The sequence below is a fragment of the Filicampus tigris genome, chromosome 16, assembly GCF_054856515.1.
Source record: "Filicampus tigris isolate MCC_2025a chromosome 16, RoL_Ftig_1.0, whole genome shotgun sequence".
Classification (NCBI taxonomy): Eukaryota; Metazoa; Chordata; class Actinopteri; order Syngnathiformes; family Syngnathidae; genus Filicampus; species Filicampus tigris.
Window position 1 is genome coordinate 3,707,677 of NC_141232.1, and position 19,036 is coordinate 3,726,712.

General features: G+C 55.0%; 3 protein-coding genes across 8 annotated transcripts; 1 reads left to right on the forward strand and 2 right to left on the reverse strand.

The window, feature by feature from the left end:
- Positions 1 to 140: 140 nt before the first annotated feature.
- On the reverse strand, positions 141 to 9,833 carry LOC147134143 (zinc finger protein 646). Of its 5 annotated transcripts, none has more exons than XM_086056799.1 (5): positions 9,736 to 9,811; positions 9,206 to 9,455; positions 4,156 to 6,864; positions 2,461 to 3,573; positions 141 to 1,919 (listed from the first exon to the last, which is right to left on the reverse strand). In XM_086056799.1, exons 3-5 carry the CDS (start codon positions 6,684 to 6,686, stop codon positions 1,061 to 1,063), a joined length of 4,503 nt encoding a protein of 1,500 aa, XP_085912925.1. In that variant the 5' UTR covers positions 6,687 to 6,864; positions 9,206 to 9,455; positions 9,736 to 9,811; the 3' UTR covers positions 141 to 1,060. The 5 variants fall into 5 exon arrangements, with proteins under 5 accessions (XP_085912925.1, XP_085912926.1, XP_085912924.1 ...); XM_086056802.1 differs by lacking the exon at positions 9,736 to 9,811 and adding an exon at positions 2,279 to 2,373 and having other exon boundaries at positions 1,770 to 1,919; positions 9,206 to 9,729; XM_086056800.1 differs by lacking the exon at positions 9,206 to 9,455 and having other exon boundaries at positions 9,736 to 9,833.
- On the forward strand, positions 9,032 to 12,990 carry thoc6 (THO complex 6). Of its 2 annotated transcripts, XM_086056883.1 has the most exons (14): positions 9,032 to 9,640; positions 9,729 to 9,903; positions 10,640 to 10,731; positions 10,796 to 10,860; positions 10,934 to 11,037; positions 11,110 to 11,147; positions 11,234 to 11,282; positions 11,522 to 11,593; positions 11,667 to 11,769; positions 11,891 to 11,940; positions 12,023 to 12,085; positions 12,429 to 12,539; positions 12,604 to 12,732; positions 12,845 to 12,990. In XM_086056883.1, the coding sequence occupies exons 2-14, from the start codon at positions 9,889 to 9,891 to the stop codon at positions 12,923 to 12,925; spliced, it is 972 nt and encodes a 323-aa protein (XP_085913009.1). In that variant the 5' UTR covers positions 9,032 to 9,640; positions 9,729 to 9,888; the 3' UTR covers positions 12,926 to 12,990. The 2 variants fall into 2 exon arrangements, with proteins under 2 accessions (XP_085913009.1, XP_085913008.1); XM_086056882.1 differs by having other exon boundaries at positions 9,032 to 9,903.
- LOC147134145 (mediator of RNA polymerase II transcription subunit 15-like) lies at positions 12,986 to 18,948 on the reverse strand. Its single transcript, XM_086056842.1, is given in 19 exon segments — positions 12,986 to 13,214; positions 13,814 to 13,912; positions 13,995 to 14,103; positions 14,105 to 14,162; positions 14,268 to 14,422; positions 14,504 to 14,570; positions 14,861 to 14,924; positions 15,028 to 15,162; positions 15,230 to 15,357; positions 15,424 to 15,542; positions 15,606 to 15,707; positions 15,780 to 15,857; positions 16,069 to 16,350; positions 16,420 to 16,583; positions 16,716 to 16,880; positions 16,946 to 16,969; positions 17,057 to 17,108; positions 17,617 to 17,704; positions 18,468 to 18,948. Coding segments are annotated over 19 exon segments (2,094 nt in total). The 5' UTR covers positions 18,536 to 18,948; the 3' UTR covers positions 12,986 to 13,077.
- Positions 18,949 to 19,036: the final 88 nt, after the last annotated feature.

A 19,036-nucleotide genomic window follows, 5' to 3' on the forward strand; every position in this document is an offset into this window, starting at 1 on the left:
CTCGGCACCTCTCACCTTAGGCAACTCCGGAGTGGAAGAGTGTCCAACCCACAGCCCAACCTGTGTGGAGGCGAGCCCGACTGCCTAGTCGGAACTTCCCAGCCTCGCACACCAGCGTTGGAAGGCGCTGACAAAAGCAATGCGTTTGTGGAAGTCTTTTAATGCGTGTAAATGAAGTTTACAGTCGAGTTGGATGTCCAAACACGAAATACAAAATACAAAGTGACATGCGTAGACCCATCATACAAGTGTAAAAAGAAGCACAGTCAATATTAAAACAATAACGTTAAGGACGTGTGTTCCAGGGGAGGCCAGTCTTCTCGCATCTTTTGTTTTGAAATTCCACTCGCCGTTGGCCGCATTCCTCTTTGAATGACGGTTGACGCCGACGCTAACGCGCGTGCTAGTGTCGATTCGCGCGAGCGAACGGACATTTGCCGTCCGTTTGATTTTTGTCCTCAGCGGTCTCAAGTTAACAAATTATCAAAAGACGTTAGAAAAGTCACGTGACCGCAAACTAAGCATACAAACAAAGTCAAACGCGCTCGCTAACATCATGACGCTAACTAGCACCTCAGCGTCCAGTCAATAAATACGGCAAAAGCTACTCTAGGAGATACAAAGGTCCCTTTAGCATGTGAGGGGCCAGGAGGGTTATGGGTCATCACAGCTCTAAAGACATCTACACACTAGCGCTGCAGCTGCTACTACACACACACGTACACGTGTACACATGCGTGTCGTTAACACGCTAACTATTCTACACAATCAGGAGGTGGAGCTTTCTGACAGACGCGCCCATCGCCCGCCGGCCGATCCCGTTTGTGTCCGACATCGTCCACCGTCCGATCGCAGAGGCTTCAAGTGTTGGGGGCGGGGTATATGCAAAGTCAAAGTCCCGCCCCCTCAAAGGCCATGCCCCCTACTGCCTCGCCTTGGCTGTCCATCTGTCACTCGTGTCGAGTGGGTGTGTTCAGGAAGTGCGGCGGCGGCGGCGGCAGGGGGGCGGAGCGCGTTCGTGCGTCCGGTTTGTCTCTGGCGCCCGGCAGGCGCGCTCAGTTCAAACAAAGGCGCCGCCCGGCATGCCGCCAAAGTTGGGCGGGGGGCCGGCGGCCCTGCGGGGCGGCGCCGCAGAGTTGCCGGCCCAGTGGACCTTCATGTGGTGCCTGAGGTTGGACTTGGAGGAGAAGCGTTTGTCGCACTGTGAGCACGTGAAGGGTTTTTCCTTGGTGTGCATGCGGCGGTGGCAGATGAGCTGAGTGGACACCCGAAAGGACTTGCCACACTCGGGGCACTGGTAGCGCTTGGGCTCGGTGTGGATGCGCCGGTGGTTCTTGAGAGACATCAGGTTGGGGAACTGCTTGTGGCACGAGTTGCAGAAGAAGCTTCCGGTCCTGTGGCTGTTCTTGTGGTTGACCAGCGAGCTGGCGTGGCGGTAGGAGCGGCCGCACTGCTCGCACACGTGGGCCTTGGGCGCCGCCGCCTGCCGGCCGTGGGCCCGGGCCGCGCCGTCGGCGCCCTGCTCTTGCACCGAGGCGAGGTCCAGGCCCGAGCCCCAGCCCGGCCGGTGGCGGTGGGGCGGGGGCCGCTGGGGCGCCTGGCCGTGGCTGATCTCCATGTGCAGCCGAAAGCTGGCCTGTGTGGGGAAGGCGCGGCGGCACGAGGCGCAGGTCAGCTCCCGCTGCTTCTGGTGGACCCGCCGGTGGTTGTAGAGCTGCGAGGCCACCCGGAAGCTCTTGCCGCAGTCGTGGCAGCGGTGGCGCCGCATCTCCGAGTGGATGCGGCGGTGGTTCTTGAGGGCCAGGAGGTTGGAGTAGGTCTTGAGACACACGGCGCAGTGGTAGATGCCGAGCGTGTGCGTGTTCTTGTGGTTGAGGAGGGAGCTGGCGTGTCGGTAGGAGCGGCCGCATTGGTCGCACCTGCGCACAGACGCAAGGTCAGACGCCGGGCGGGAGCGCACGTCGCACCGAGCCGACGGTACCGCATCGCTACTACGTTAGCGCGACAGTATATGATCTGCAATCCGGCTTAGCCAGCAAGCGCTCGTAGCGGCCGAAGCAGGGGCCGGGGCAAGGTGGACCGGCCCAACGGCGCGGTCCCCCTCCGTCCGCTCGACCCGCCGCCCCCCGCAACCCCCACCCCACCCCACCCGCGCCCCCTTCCTAATCTTGTCTACAGGTGGGCCGGTCCCTCTCCCGCAAGCACACAAGGACACACAGCATGAGCAGCACAAAGACAAGAGTGGATGCTAACTGAAAGCAAACGGGGGTGACTTAACTGTTCTCTCCACTAATTCAATTTGTCCAAACTTCAGAAAAATCCGAATTCCGGCACGCGAATGGTCCCAAGGAAGCCGGATTGGAGATCATATACCTGGAATAGACATGCGCAGAGCTAAATTCATCTTCACCGTATGTACAAGTTCCAAGAATGACAAAGAGGAAGTGAGGGGCAACTCACGTGTAGCGACACTCGTCGCCCTCCGCGGCGCCGCCGGCCGTCTTCCGCCTGACGTCGGCGCCCGGCTGGTTGTCGCCGCAGCGGTGTCGGGCCAGGCCGGACCTGCCCTGGAAACTCTTGCCGCAGGTGGGGCAGCCGAAGGGGGTGGCGCCCTCCTCGTGGACCTTCTGGTGGTTGCGCAGAAAGCGGGCCAGGCGGAAGGCTTTCCCGCAGGTGTGGCAGATGTGCTTCTTGCGCTGCGTGTGGATGCGCATGTGGTTCCGCAGCGCCATGTAGTTGGTGTACGGCTTGTCGCAGAAGTTGCAGCGGAAGTCGCCCGTCTTGTGCGTGTGCTTGTGGTTGAGCAGCGAGCTGGCGTGCTTGTAGGCGCAGCTGCACAGGTCGCACGCGTAAGGCCGCTCGTCCGAGTCCAGGTCGGCCGAGCCGCGCTCCGCGCTGGCGCCGGCCGAGCCGCCGGCCGACGAGGACGAGGACGGCAGGTGCTGGGCGGGGCAGTCGTGCGCCGCCAGCTGCTCGGCCGACGAGAAGCCCTCGCAGCAGCCGTCGCACTCGAAGTCCATCTGGGCGCCGGGGCCCTGCGGGCCCTTGCACAGTCCCGCCGTGGTGTGCGTGGCCAGCTGCCTCTGGGTGCGGAAACCCTTGCCGCACTCCTGGCAGTTGTGCTTCTTCTGGGCAAAGTGGAGGCGTAGGTGGTTCTTCATGGCCAGCCTGTTGGGGTAGGTGGAGTTGCACACGTTGCAGTGGTACTCGCCGATTTTGTGGAGGTTCTTGTGATTGGCCAAGCTGCCCGCGTGCCGGTAGGTCTTGCCGCACTCCTCGCAGGCGAAGGGCCGCCGCCCGCTCTCAGCCGGGTCGAATTTCTGCGGCCGGGACGTCCCGGCCGACGAGTAGGGCTTTTTGAAGCCCTGCTGAGCGTATTTGACACCCATGGCGGGGCCCTTTGACGACTCCCCCCGCATGCTGGCCATTTGAGAAGGGCCGGGCTGCTGGTAGCGCGAGCCGTTGGGGCCGCTCCGCACCAGTCCTTTGGCCCGGTGCTCCTCGTGGAGACGGAGGTGGTTAATCAGCTGCTTTTGGATCTTGAAGGCCTTCCCGCATTCTTCACACTTGTGCCTGCGGTTGGAAGGGACACGCGTCAACTTTCTCCTTCTCTCACATGCATATGCATTCATCACGTTCAAGCGCAATTAGCTAGTTTTGGTCTTAAAAAAAAAAAAAAAAAAAAAACAATACTTCAAGAGGAAGTGAACGCCAAACTTTTTCAAGAAACAGGGCATTCTGATAAATATTGCGTTTGTGGATCAAGTGTTAATCCACTCGTTTTTAGCCGTCTCTGGGGGCGGCCATTTTGTCTTCTGTCGACTGAAAATGACATCACGCAACGACCAATCACGGCTCAGATTCAGAAAAGAGGTCAGCCGCGATTGGTCGTTGTGAGCAGTTGTGATGTCAAAAGAAGTCAACACATGATTTGTGCCCCATGAAATGACGGATCTGGCCCCCCGGGCCTTGAGTTTGACACCTGTGGTTTAGAGGTTTGAGACTATTTCATAAAATCCTACTCGTGTGTTTAAAAAAAAATGGGACTCCTGGAAGACTGATTGAAGCCATTTTAATGCCAATTGAAGCCTTTGTTTTTAAACTCGTAGATTCAAGGCCTTTTAAGACTTTTGAAGGGTAAAAGGGCGGCTGTACCTCTTGAGGTCAAAGTGAGTCCTCTGGTGGTTCTTGAGGGCCAGCAGGTTGTAGTAGCGCTTCTGACACACCAAGCAGCGGAACACCCCCGTCTTGTGGGACTTTTTGTGGTTGAGGAGGGAGCACGGGTGTCTGTAGCCCCGCCCGCACTGGTCACACTTGTGGGGCTTGTCACTTTGGTCCACCATCGGCCGCCGGCCGTTGCCGGCGACGTCGCGGCTTCCGCCCGCGACCCCGCCCCCCATGCCCTCGCCCCCGGACATCCCTTTGGCCCCACCGAGGCCCTGCTTACTCAGGGAGCCGGCCCGGTTCTTACCGGGACACAGGTGGGTGATCAGGTGGTGCCGGTCGGCGAAGAACATGCCGCAGTCCACGCAAATGTGGCTGCGCCCGTCCATCTTGTCGCCGCCGTCGGCCGAAGCGCCGCCGATGCCCTGATGTTGGCCGTCGGGTCTCTGGGGACCGTGGATGAGTTGGTGATTGAGAAGGTCTTGCTTCCTGGAGAAGCTTTGGCCGCACGTGGAGCAAATCATCCTCCAGTCCTGCTCCAGGCTGGACGGTCCGGGACCGGGGGGATTATTGGCGTGACTTCGCAGATGGCTGCGCAAGGCTCGAAGGCTGGCGTAATGGTTCCCGCACACGGAGCACTGGTAGACCTCCCCGTCGTCGTCATCCTTGTCGGCGTTTCCCATCCTCTTGCCCGCGGCATGGGAGTACGGTCGCTGAGCGCTGCCTTCCTTCAGACTGCTGGAGGCCATGGAGCCGCTGCCGGAGTTGTGGTAGTTCATGTTGCCTATAAAACCGTTGGACATGTTGGTCTGCTGCGGGGGCGGCGGCGGCGGCGGCTGGCCGCGGCGGGGGCACATGTGCGACTTGATGCCAGACACGTCGGCGTACATCTCGCCGCAGTCGGCGCACGCGTGGCGGTCGGCCTGCCGGTGGGCGGAGCCTCCGTCGAAGCGGTCGTGGAAGTCGAGCGAGTCCAAAGCGCTGTTGTGAGCGCCGTCCGGCACAAAGTGGCCGGGGTCGGTGAGGTTTCCCGGCAGCGAGATGGGCGTGGCGGCGCCGCTGCTCTCCTGCACGTAGCTCTGCTGAGAGTCCAACGTCAGCGGCTCGGGAGACAACCAGTCGTCGCCGCCGCCGCCGCCCAGCGGCGGGTTGGAGGAGCGGCCTTTGTGGCTCCGCAGGTGGCTGTGAAGCGCTGCCAAGTGAGGGTACTGCTTGCAGCAGACGGTGCACTGATAGTGGCCCGTCTGATGGCAGCGCTTGTGGTTGACCAGGCTGCCCGCGTGCCGGTAGCTCTTGCCGCACTCGCCGCACTTGAAGCGACGCTCGCCGTCATCCGGAGAGCCGGCCTGGGCCACGCGGCCTCCCGATGACGACGCCGAACCCTGCGAACCGGAGCTTAACGTTTCGGAGTTGAGTATGGAGCTGTCCTGGCCGTGGGAGGCGGGGTGAGGGTCGTGGGTCAGGTAGTGTACTTTGAGGGTCTCCAGGTCAGGGTGTCCCGCTCCGCAGTACGCGCACGTATATATGGGGTTGTTGACGGGAGGGCCCATTATGGGGTCGTAGGGACCCCTTTTGTCACCGGGCAAAGGCGGCAGGGGTAGCGGGTCCCCGAGAGCCGGAGTGTATGCCGGGGATCGAACCGCACTCAGATTGTGAGGCATGATGCCAGGGAAGGTTCGGGACAGTCCGAGGGAGGGCGAGGTGGAGTTGTGTAGGAGGATGTGCTCCTGGAAGTCGGCCTTGTTGGGAAGCGCAATCTGGCACAGGTGGCAGAAGCAGGAGCTGGGGTTGTCACTCTGGGTGGCCTGAGAGCCGCCGCCGCCCCCACCGCGCTCGGACTGGTGGAGGCCGCCACTACTGCCGCTCACCATGGACGCTGCAGGGCTCTTGAACTTGGAATGAGTCCTCTCGTGGCTGTTGAGGGCGGCCAGGTTGCTGAATTGTTTGAAGCACACGGAGCACTTGAAGCTTCCTTGCTGGTGGCACTTCTTGTGGTTCACCAAGCTACCGTGGTGACGGTAGGTTCTGTCGCACTGGTCGCACTTGAACGGTCGGTCCCAGGCGTCGTCCGACTCGGGGGAACTTTTGGCGCCTTCGTGGGACTGCGGGGCGCTGTTGTTCAAATGAGGACGCCCGAAGCCGTCCGAGAGGTCCTGGCCGAGGGCGTAGTCCCTTTCGTGAGGACCTCCTTCCTCGGGCACCTCCTCGCTTTCCTCTTCGGCGTGAGCGCTACTTGGGGACAGGGTGTGTATGCGGAGGTGATTCTTGAGGGCGACCGCGTTGGGCAGGGTGCGGGTGCAGACGGGACACTGGAAGGAGCCCACTTCGTGAGACTTTTTATGGTTGGCCAAACTAGCTGCGTGCTTGTAAATTCGTCCACACTGCTCACACTCAAAACGTGCACTCTCTCCTTGCTGGTAATGCGCTTTCATATGTTCTAGAAGACTTGGAGTACTGGGGCAGACCATATCACATTCTTTACAGGGGAAACCCTTGGCGCGACTCATATCATGCATTGCCATAGTAGTCTGGCGCCAGTTTTCAGGGGGGAGTCGCCACGGCGCGACCGCTGGTGACCATCGGGGCGGGCGGGAGGGGCTTGCGCGCGGGAGGGGCTTTGCTCATCGGTCGAGTGTGATGGCCATCGTCTGCCCAACGGCCAATCGGGCCATGCCCTCGCAGGTGGCCTGTGAGGCGTTACTATGGAGACAAAAAGGAGGGGGGGGGAGGGGGGTCATAATGTGTATTTAGTCCAATGTGGGTGAAATAATGATTAATGTTCCGCTTGCACCGTCACATGTCCGGTGTGAGGGGGGGAAAAAAAGCTTCACCCGTCAATCCCTTCACCTCAAAACAAATTCGGCCTAGTTTGACCTACAAACTCGAGCGATTCCCAACACCGTGCCAGGAAATGATCTCTCACGGCAAGCAATGTAAAGACGCTCTTCCGCAAATGACAGAAGGTCCAATTAAGCTGTACGCCAACCTGTTGCCATTCATACACCAGAATGATAGCAAAATGTAAACAGGCCCAATGTGTTTTGAGACATCATCATCATCATCATCATCATCATTATTTCAGTGTTCATACCATTTGGTATTTTGGTCGTTCGGTGGTGTATCGTGAGATTTTTCTCAAGTAAAAGATCGCAGCTGTCGGGTTGAAGCCTTACTCCAAAAGAGTTTTCAATTTACCCCAAAAGTCATATTTTTTCACAAATTGATACTATAGGTCAGTTGTGCCCACGTGGGTCTGTTATTTTTACGATCAATCTTAAACCATTTTGTGAACACACACTAGTTCAGCGGTTTGAGAATGTTTCTCAACGTACAACTGCAAAAAAAAAATGTTACCAATATCGAGGGTCCATCATATCATCAAAACATTTTAAGAATCAGGAGAAATCTCTGCATGTAAGCAGCAAGCAACATTTCGAAAACCACTGTCAGTTAACACACTTGGTCGCTTAATCTTCAAATGCAAGTAAAATAAACTCTTAAGCTTCGCAAAGAGTACTACAGACCTGTCCCCCATTGAAAACGGGTGGCCGGGGCATCATGAAGCAGAGTAATTAGGTTGTACATCAAGCAAGAATGGGAAAGAATTCCGCCAACAAAGCTTGAACAATTTGTGCCCTCAGTTCCCAAAGGCTGACTGGGTGTTTTCAAAGGAAAGGTGATGTAACACTGTGGTAAACATGTCCCCGTTACTGATTTTTGGAAAAGTGTTGCAAGCATCCAATTCTAAATATGTATTAGCAAGAAACCAAAAAAAAAGTTCAGCAGTTTGAACAAGAAACATATTGTCTTTGTAGCGTAATCAATTTGAATATAAGTTGAAAAGGATTTCCAAGTCATTGTATTCCATTTTTTAATGATGTCGTACACGTCGTCTCGACTTCATTGGAATTGGGGTTGCAAACAACTACGACAGTTGTTGTCTTTTGGTGATGTGTAGGTTGGATGAGCATCCAGACTGAAGATGCATTGGTAACATCTGGTTTATATCCACATGTTAAAAGGGGGCTGGGGTGGCTTTAATAAAAGAAAGAAAAAAGAAAAAAAAAAAAAAAGAATAGTACTGTTTATGTTGAGGGGATGTTGCATATGAGCAAAAATAAATGAAAATAAAATAACCTGCAGTTTGCAAATAGCCAAGTCCATTTTATAAAACAAAAATAGCCATGCTAATACTGCCACAGACCTTACAGCTCCATTAGTGTTACTATGGCAACATGTCAGCAAACTCCACTTTCAAGAAATAAACTCGTTTATTTGGCATGCACGTGTTGTTTACGTGAAAAGTTGCCAATCGCTTTCTTTGACTGACGTGCTGGCGCGATGAAGGGGGATAGATGGAAACCCGAGAGGAAAAGCGGGCCGAAGGGGGGGGGGGGGGCCGCCTGACCTTGGCCCGACTCCAGCACACCTCAGTCGGACAAAGCCGAGCATCCTCCCCGTCGCACGGCTCTCCCTTTCGCGGAGCTTCATTCGTCGCCTCCATCATCAACACAAACGAGCCCGCAGACGGTTCGGTTCGTCCACACGAGAATGAAAACGGCTTTTCAGCGGCGAGCCACCGCCTCCCCGCACAGCACAACACAACACAACACACGCCACGCACGACCCCGAGCCACAAGAGCCCACAGGCGAGGCGACCACAGCGGCGCCGAAGAACATGGTTGACTTTGACCAAAAACGCCATTGTGCACGTCAACCACAAGCAGCCGATAACGTTAGCTCACCGGCTAGGTGCTTAGCACCTGGCTAGTTCGCTCCGCTCGACAGCAAACGAGCTGACACACAGAAAGCACGACGCTCACTCTGCAAATCTACGCACACGCTAGACGCGCGGGCTGTTATCCGCAATCGATCGATTGCGAGTGGAGCAGCCTCGGCCGGCCGGGTGTTAGCTCATCCGCTAGCCGCCGAGCTAACCGAGCTAGCCCCGCAGCTACACAAAGATGTCGAGTCGAGTCGACCCTCCGCGCGCGGCCCCCATCGAGGGGGGGAAAAGCTGCTTTCCCGTTCTCAAACTTACCCCTCCGCCGGCCTCCGCGTCCCGCTAGCCGAAGCGAGCTGCGTCGGCGTGCAGATGCAAAAGCGAAACGTTGCGGCGTCAGCGACGAACCATGTTTGTTTTGTTTGGCATCTGCTGCTTTGCTTTTGCACGCTCGACTTTTGCCTCTTGGCTGTCCGCCGCCGCCGCCGCTACGACGACGACGACGAGGACGACACACTTCCTGCCGCGCACCGCGTCATCATGCGCGCGGCACGACGGCGGCGACGACCTGCAAAAGACGACAAAGCACGCCAGTTGACCGTTTGCTGTCGACAAGCGTTTTCATTTTCATTTTTCCACATTAGCGGGAGAGGCCGAGTCGAGCCGAACGGAGCCGAGCCGGGCCGAGCGGGATAAAGAGCAGCGCCATGTTGGCTTCGTGACCCGAGAGAATTTCTTTTGTTTTTGACTAATGTACGGCTTTAGCTGTGCTTTTCTGTTATTGCTGTTGTGTTGCTCTGATTGCAAATTAAAAAGAATATCCTCGTTCAACACTACACAGTACACACCCTTCAACGCACCGCCTCCCATCATGACAAACCACGAGCGTGTCGCGATGGTGCGCCTCCGACTACATATCCCATAATGCAAGGTGCGGTGATGTCATATTCGTGCGCTTCCGCAGTGACTCAAATCGCGCCGTCCGCGCACACAGCACAACAATGGGGCCAGTCGAGGTAAACTTCATTTCGACTTTTTCAAAAACATAGACAAACATTTTCTTTTGTGCTCGAATGTCAAGATTTGTCCGAGTCTCTCATGTATCCATACATTTATATTTGTATCAGGAGCGAATGCAAGATGATAGGTTTAGGGTTCTGATCTCGCAACCAGGCAAGATCAATTCAACAGTTTAACGCAGTTAACGCAATGCAATTTCATTCCCACATTTATACAAGAGAAGCATAACACTTTTTTTTTTTGTGGGGGAGGGTGCGCAAAGTCTGACCAAACCATAATATCTGATGGTGACTGAGCAACAGCATAAGAGAATAGATGCTCAGTCTGCCGGAAAGAAAAGGAGAATAGATTGGATTTAAAACAAAAACTAACATTGTACCTCCAATTGCGGGGGGAAAAACAAAGACAACCTATTTTATTTTTCCGAATAGAGTTTTATGGCAGCGACAAGTCTGAGGAAAACTCAATTCTCCATTATTTACAGCCCGTTCAGACTTCAGTGTGTCAATGTCTCTAAGGCTGCTGCGTAAATATTTCACTGTTATGCGCGATAGGACAGGTGTGTTTAGAAGAAAAAAAAAGGGACGAAAAAGACTCGATGCAATGAGAGAATATGGCCCTTAACGAGCTGGTGACACGCCGTGTTAATGAGCGGCTGACGTATTGTGTTGGAACACGAGCGTGGCGTTCAAGACTCCGTGGCATGTTAATGAACATGTAACGTGTCCACAGCTGCTGCACATGTCGGTGTTCTCTCAACGTTTTTCGCCATGTGGGCGTTTCCTGGCGGCGGGGAACAACTACGGGGAGATCGCCATCTTCAGGTGAGCGGTGTGAGGATGATGAGGATGCTGATGAGGATGCTGAGGATGAAGGTTGCTCTGTCAGTTTGTGCGCAGCTCTGAGCCCCGATGCGTCGGAGACGGGTCGGAAGCCCGTTTTAACGTTTCCAGGTGACCATTGTTGACTCCGTCTTGGTCGAGGTCCATGCCTGCCGTCTGACTGTCTGCTCGCTGTGCTCCTCAGCTCACGACGGTCCGGTGTTCTGTCTGGAGTCGTTCGGCGGCCATCTACTGAGCGCCGGGGACGGGTCGGTCAGCGCCTGGAGTTGGGCCGAGCTCATCAAGAAGGTAGCGCGACGCCACGGCACAATCTCCGCAGCGTGGGACTCACTGTCGCGCTTTCTCATGTTTGCCTTTCAGAATGTCAAAGCCGTGTGGACGAGGAGACCGGAATACAAGTCAGTGTCGGGGTCCCGACTCACCAGCCGCCAATGGTGCGCTTCCGGCAGGTCACGTGACGCGCCTTCTCTCTCTCCTTGTTCAGAGCCAGCATGGAGATCCCCGAGATCAACGCCATGGTCGTCAACCCCCGAGTGAGTTCGGAAAAGCCGTACTAGTAACCTCCTTGTCCTTACGAGTAAGACAATTCCGCGCACCAGAAGAACGACTTATCAGTAATGTTTTTTTTTTTTTCCACTACACTTTGGAATACTACTAAGAACCCAATGCAGTTTTTCATTCCCTACTCCCGAATCACTACAAAGGACTTTGTCGTCAAAGATTTAGGAGGTGTCCACCAAAACAAAACCGTGTGTGTTTGTGTTGGTGTCAGGACAACAGCGTGGTGTTTGGCGGCGGTGACAACAACGTTCACGTGCTGGACCTGGAGCACGGCGTCTTCAAGGTGGGCCCCGAGCAAGCGCGCCAACATCGCTCGTCAGCGCCCAATGTTGACATATGTCCATCTCCGCCCTCAGTCCGTCTTCCGAGGACACTCGGACTACGTCCACTGTCTGAGTGTGAGGGAGCGCGAGGGTGAGGTTCTGTCGGGTGGCGAGGACGGCACCGTCAGGATGTGGGGTGAGGCGCGAAGGACGTTTTAAGACCCAGAATTCCACATTTTCCAAATTCCCCAAATGTCCACTTTTGCCAGAATGTCATCTTTTCAGCAAAGATGACATTGCGATTGTCTTGTGTGCAGACAGCAGGACGTCCCAGTGTGTTCACTGCGTGGAGGTGCACAAATACCAAGTAAGACGGCGCCATCGCGTGACCGCAGCTTGCTGCTAGCAACATTTTTTTTTTTAGCTTCTCCTCTTTCCACGTTTGTCAGAAATGTGCCCGCCCTCAGTTTGGCAAGTGGATCAGCTGTTTGACCACTGACTCGGATTGGATGGTAAGATGGCAAAATTGACAGTAGAGTGAACCTCCGCTTTTGGTGGCCAAGGTTAAGGACCCACGGCCAATCGTGACATTCTGACCGTCAAAAAATGTTTAGAATGTTCCTTTTTTTTTTTTTTTTACATCAAGTACTACCTTAAAATATATTTACTGCCATGATGCCACTAGATGGCGGCAAAGCACTACATCTGTCTAAATGAAGCTGAACAGTATGAAAAATCCCAAGTCTAGGGACATTTGTAGAGGCTGAACGTCCACGATGCGGAGGTTCACTGTACTTGTTGTAGCATCGTTGGCTCGCGTTTCTTGCGAGGTTCTGATTGTGGTGTCGGTACAAGCTGTGCGGCGGCGGCCCGTCCCTTTCCCTGTGGCACCTTCGCTCCCTGACGCCGACGTCCGTCTTCGCCTTGAGCGGCTGCCAGAGACGAGCCAGCTTCTACCAGGACATGGTGAGCAAAATCCGCCCGTCTTTCGCCCCCGCGCCGCCTTCAACCCGCGTCGCCGTCCCGACAGATTCTGGCGGTGGGCCAAGGTCCCACCGTGTCCCACTGCCTGCTGGGGGGACAGGTCAAGGCTCAGATCCCGTGCACGCCCAACAACATCAACAGCCTGGAGCTCAACACCAACAGCGCCGAACACCAGGTATGCGCGGTCCACCCTTGTGCAGTGTTGTGTGACGCGTGTTTTGTTTGCCCGTCACGTGTGTCCGATGTGTCGTTGTATGACTCACGTTTTCTGTGTTGCGCCGCTCCAGGTGTTGACGGTGGCAGGAAGCAGCCCGTTTGTGGACGTGTTCACCAACGTGTCCTACAGAGCTTTCTCACTACGCTTTTAAACACACACGTCAACTTTTTTCTTTTTTTTTTTTCAAATGGTATGAATAAAATGTCGTGTGTGGTTTTCGGACAGGTGTTTTATTGGTGTTCGGATAAAAAGGAAAAAAAAAAAAAAAAGATTGCCGTTTGAACCGTCATCGCTGCGGCGAGGTCACGCGGCGGATAAACAGGCCTGACGGACGCTCTGCGCCCACGTGTGCAGAACCTCCGTCAGCGAGTGCTTGTCGGGAAGCTGCAGCAGCTTGGACGCCAGGGTCCTATGCACCGCCTGCAGGAAGTGGTTGGCACCTGCGCACACAAGCCACACGTTGCTGCAGGGGGACCGAGATAGTTCCTGCGCTAGGAATCCCTTTGCACCGATCGGGGCGTCGGGAATGATGAATGCTTCGGATTCAGTCGTCATTCCCAACTCGCCAAGCACTCAAGTGGCGTCGTGAGATACCAGCTGAATCTGTTCCGTGTTCCTGTGCCCGTAACTAAAATATTTGTATCACAAATCATCTTTGCCCACTAAAATAAATGGAAAGGCCATGAAACCTTTCCCAAACGTGTGGAATGTCTATTCCAATAAGGTAAATAGCACTATATTTATTTCATAAAACAAATGTTGATGTTCAAATATCCATTGCCGCTGAAGTGGGACTAAAAGTGCTAACAGTTAGCATGTCAATTGTGTTTTGCATTGTTTGTTGGCATTAAGCTATGTAGCCTTTCAATTCCCTGCAGACTAAACTGTTGACCAAAGTTTTGCTTATTGCCAAGTACAACCGGTCAACTTTGCCAGGCTGCGCTCGCAAGTCAAGGCAAAAGCTAAGTCGGGTCACTTGTATCTCAAGGTGCCATTGTGGTGGACGGGAGGGGGAGGGGGGCGGCGGCGTTTTGCTCACCGTACTCGTCGGCGTGGTCGGCCCAGTAGGGGCTCTGCTCCGGATAGTCTGCGGGAACGCTGAGCTGCAGCGGAGGAACGCTGGGAAGGTTTTTGTCCTCTGCGGCAAAAAGGAGGTCAGAGGTCAGCAGGGGGGGGGGGGGTGAACCAACACGGTGGGGGGGGCTGTCTGAGTGTCTCACCCAGCTTGCACAGCAGGTGCACGGCGCCATTGTTGCTGCAGTGCGCCGGGTCCAGGTGCACCAGGAACTTGACGTCCAGCCGGGCCACCTCCCCCTGCAGGATGTTGGGGGACCGTCTGGCGCTCGTCCTCGTCCTGCTTCCTCTTCCGCGACGGAACCGACGGCCCGCTGAGGGGAACAAAACACAAAAGGTTCCCCACGGCAACTCTTGAGCTTCATCCCAAAGCCCCAAATGAAACTTTTTTTTTTGGGGGGGAACTGTTAGAGACTTACGTGATGGGCGGGCCGTGAATGGCGGCCATGGCGGGGGCGAAGGTGCGATGTAGCGAGTGGTTGAAGACGGGAGAGCGAAGGTTGGCCATGACGGCGTCAAGTAGCGGCTGGCACAAATACGGCTGCTTGGGTGGCAGTGGTGGCGGGGGTGTCGGCTGACCAAAAGCACGCACACGCAAAGGCATGAAGACGATTCGGGGGGGGGGGGGCCTGATATAATAGGGGGCGTGTCTTACCACGGCCATGTCGTTCTTCAGCTTCTCCAACGCGATCTCACACTTTTGCAGCGTCTTCAGAGGACACCTGAAGGTCAGCAAACTTATGAGGACCCTCGCAATGGTGAGGTTAACTCGCCGCCTGTCACCGTGGTGACACGCACCACGACGCCGTCGTCACGGTGACGTGTCGGCCAGGTGACATCACCTGGCTGACGGTTGCTGCAGAAGCGTGGGCTAGCAGGCTGTTGCCACGGTGACACTGACTGGCCGTCCCCATGGCGACAAAGCAGGAGCCTGTCGGCATGGTAGCATGGGCCAGTTGACTGTCACCATGGTAACATGCGCTCGCCAGCCCTGGCGCGTTGTGAGTTGCACCTGGTGTTGGGGTCCGTGAGGATGTTGAGGAGACTCTTCATCTTGCTGAGGTCCTTCTTTCGCTCTGAGGAGGAGGGCGACGAAAACAAGTCAACGCTCACACACAGGGTGTGCGTTTACGTTTGGGACCCCCCCCCCGACCCACCAAAACGCCGCCCCTGGCCCACCTTCATTCTTGTCAATCTTGTTGATCATGCGGCGCAGAGGCTCGATGTATTTGGAAAGTTGTTTGAGTTTTTCCATGTACTGCTGGTCCTCCTGGGACGCCGCCCCCGCGGGACTCATCACAGAGTTTGGGTTTCCTGTTGGGAAGACATGCTCAGGCGCTGATCGCATAGAGTGTGTGTGTGTGTGTGTGCGTGCGCGCACCTGGAGTGCTAAGCGGGCCGGGTGAGGGGACCCCATAGTTTTGCGGTGTCCTGGCGGTGGATGGACTCTGTGAGGGCTGAGGGGACGGGCTGGGCTGGAACCCCCCCGGAGACGGCGTGGGACCCGAGCTGCGGACAGGAAGTGACCGAGGATGAGGCCGCCGACAGGACGGCGGCGAGGACGCATGCTCATACCTGGCCGAGTTGGGCTGCGAGGTGGGCGGCTGAGGAGAGGGCTGCGGGGGCGGAGGCATGGACTGGGGGGTCTGGACCTGCACGGGCGAGGGTGACGACATCATCACGTGCTGCGGCACCTGCCGGGACAAAGCGACCGGATGATTGGCGCACCCTGAAAGGTTACAGGTTAGAGGTCATACCTGCTGCGACACGGCGGCGGCGGCGGCGTTGGGGGGCGGGATGGCCGAGGCCAGCGGGGGCCGGGGCAGCCGGGCCGGGATCTGCATGTTGGGACGTACCAGCTGGACGGAAGAGGACGCGCGATTGACGGCGGCAGTTCCTGATCTGACTCCCGCCTGAAGGCCGCGACTCACCTGCCCTGACGCGGCCGCCATCTGCACCTGAACGGCCGCCGCCTGCTGCTGCTGCTGCTGATGCAACGCTGCCCGGGCCTGCGCACACACACACACGCACTCAGTTATGATTATTTGGGGGCTGTGCAAAGGTAAGAGGCTTGGAGGCGGGCGGGGCCTTGACGAGGCACGCGACGCGGGTGCTTGGGTAGGGGGTTGTGAGAACGGGGAGTACGGTCAGGCGTTTGGGGACGGGCAGCGTGGCGACCAAGCTTGGCGAGGGGGCTCGGGGACGGGGGCGCATTCTGACCTGGAAGGCCTGCTGCATCTTGAGTTGGTGCTGCTGCTGACTCAGCGAGTTGATGGGGACGTGCTGGCCGGGCGTCATCTGCCCGGCCAGAGACTGCGGCACCATGGCGGCCTGCTGCTGCTGCTGCTGCTGCTGCTGCAGGAGCGGCTGCATCGGGCCCGGCTGCGCCTGCTGCTGGACCATGTGCTGAATAGACTGCGCCTGCGCCTGCGCGTGCTGCTGCTGCTGCTGCTGCATCTGTAACTGCACCATCTGCTGCTGCTGCATCCTGGCCTGATGCATCTGCAAAGAGAGGAAGTGGCGGAGAGGTGGCAAGGGCTTCTGGGTACGTGGTGGCGGTGGCGGTCTTACCTGGTTCTGCTGCTGCTGGTTTTGCTGCTGCTGGTTCTGGTGCATCTGCTGCTGGGCTCTCATCTGCTGCTGAACCTGGAACTGCTGCTGCTGTTGCTGCTGGAACTGCTGGAACTGCAAGTTCTGCTGCTGCTGCTGCATGGACATCTGAGCCGGACCCCCCACTGAGGACCAGGAACAGAAGTAAGGGACTATTCACTGACTATCGGAGGTTAGGGATACTTTGAGTCCTTATTGAGGCCCAAAAAAAAAAAAAAAAAAAAAAAAAAGAGAGTACACCTCTGAAACGCACTCACAGGGTTGCGGGTTTCCAGACACCCCCGGCATGGCATGCTGGCCTATCTGCATAGGCGCCATGGCCCCCAGACCGCCAACGGGGGCACCGGTGGGGCGGGGCCCCATGCCGATGACACCCGGGCCCCCTCCGACGCCCGTTAGGTTAGTCAGGGCATTGATGGGATCTAGTGGAGACAACACACGCCGCGTTACATGTGCCGCTCACGTGCACTAGCACACATGCACTCACCCGGACCTCCCTGGGTCTTCTTGTCTGTCAAAGAGAAACAAGGCAGGGGTCAAGGGACGACAGGACGGGACAGGACGGGACGGGTGAGCGAATGAACCAACGGTCACTCACGGATGTCGCGGTAGTGAATGATGAGTCTGGCCACCAGGGAGAGATACTCCTCCTGCAAACACAACGTTGTCACTTTACGCCCCCAGGATGTCACCCACCGCCTCCAACGTGACCCCCGACGTGACCCGGTGTCGTACGCAAAATGGATCGGAGGTCCATAATCTAAAGTGGAATGTGGACCCCATGTATACATGAAATGTATATGTTATATATTTATTACGTAATTGCAAAAATGTTCTATGTGGGTTCACAGTCATAATGGCCAACAGAGGGAAACCAAAACTATGATGTGGCCCGCGAGAAAAAATGAGTTTGACACCCCTGCTTTAAACGGTGTAAAAACAACAACAACAATTCCGATTGCAGAGATATTCGGGTGCTCATGTCCAACCTGTCGTTCCTGCTTAGAAGTTGATCAACAATAAAATTGTGAATTGCCATCTGCTGTGCTTGGTTGTCCATGTTCCCAGTCAGGAGTATTTTATTTCAATTATCAAGATTTCAGAGCATATTTTAAGGGGAGGGTCCATTTCAGATCTTCCAGCATGGTCCCGACTTACCCTGGACTTGGCTTTGATGTAAACTTGGTTCTCCATCTCCGTGCTGGACTTGTTATGTCCGCTTCCCGCCTTCCTCTTGGCATCCTCGCTACAAAGTGCAAACACAACATGGTGACCATTATTTCACAACATCTTGCATTGCACACAATCATGTTCTGCTTGCAAACACTCACATTTTGCACCTTACACATGACATGACCTGCGGTCTGACGCACTACGTGCCCACATGCACACAATATTCAACGTTGGACATTTTGAATGGGAATGAACAAATTAATTTATGGGAATGAAGCAGGATTTTGCCAAATTGAAACGTGGCTCTTTGGTGGGGTACTTAAATACAGATTGGGAATATATATATATATTTGAGCATCATCCTGACCTGTGAGTCGTTTGGCCAACAATTGTTCTCAAGTAAGAATACTGTAACCCGATAGTAATATTATTGAAGTAAAAGGAAGAGGTTCTCCAGATAATTGACCAAAATGAAATCCATTCCTTTTCTGAATCGTTTATTCAATAAGAAAACTACTCAAATACTGAGTTACTAATAAGTAACCTGACTGATACTGTTACTAGTATCTGGCGTATCTTGATGTGTTTATTTTTTGAGTGGCGCATGAATGACAAATTGACAAATCCATAATTGGAATATTCATTATTCAAATACTGACCAGTGACCAACAAATATCACGCTTGGAGCAAATTCAAGCACAAGAAATTCCCTGAAAAAAAACAAAACTTTGCACACCTAAAGCCGGTCCATTTGTTTGAGCTGAGCTAAGCTAAGATAAGCTAAACAAAGCTAAACTAAAGTAGGCAGCAATAGAGAGACAGAGATCAAATCTCACATTTGAGCGACGACTTTCTGCCTGAATTGAGGACTTCTCCAGTCGCTGTCGGGTCCCGGAACCTCCATGGCAACGGGGGATCGGATCAAGAAGTTAATAATAAGCGTTTGAGACGCGAAATGCTCAAACAACAACAAAAAAGACCCGCAACGTCTTGACTTGCTCTTTCACTTTCCTTCTCTTCTTCTGTTCGGCGTCACACTTTGAGATGCACGTGACCGCCACCTACCGACCGAGCCTTTCAATGCCGCAGAGGAGCAATACTTTTGATTCCGTTTAACATGAGCCACAATTTGATTTAGTTCCGTGTGCGCCCGCTACTAAGGTTGTGGGTTCGAATCTGGTGTCCGGCCTTCTTGTGTGGAGTGTTGTCACCCTGTTCAATTATGTTGTTCCTTGAATAAAATAATCTAAATGTGAATGACCATAATCTAAATAAAACAAAATCAAGTTCATGTACACAAGTGACTCAAATGTCGATTGGCTCCACAGTCCAAAGTGTGTGTTTGTTCTTCCATCAAGCCTGCTAATGTAAATAACACATCGTATCGATTTCTTCCCGGTTTTCA

Bases quoted from the DNA above. Each gene is read 5' to 3' on its own strand.
- LOC147134143 (XM_086056800.1), bottom strand. From the start codon at position 6,686: ATGGCAATGCATGATATGAGTCGCGCCAAGGGTTTCCCCTGTAAAGAA. The intron at 3,574-4,155 runs GTACAGCCGCCC...TTCCAACCGCAG, and splicing joins ACTCACTTTGACCTCAAGAG to GCACAAGTGTGAAGAATGCG. The intron at 1,920-2,460 runs GTGAGTTGCCCC...GTCTGTGCGCAG, and splicing joins GGCGACGAGTGTCGCTACAC to GTGCGACCAATGCGGCCGCT.
- thoc6 (XM_086056882.1), top strand. The intron at 12,086-12,428 runs GTAAGATGGCAA...TGTCGGTACAAG, and splicing joins CCACTGACTCGGATTGGATG to CTGTGCGGCGGCGGCCCGTC. The intron at 12,540-12,603 runs GTGAGCAAAATC...CCGTCCCGACAG, and splicing joins CCAGCTTCTACCAGGACATG to ATTCTGGCGGTGGGCCAAGG.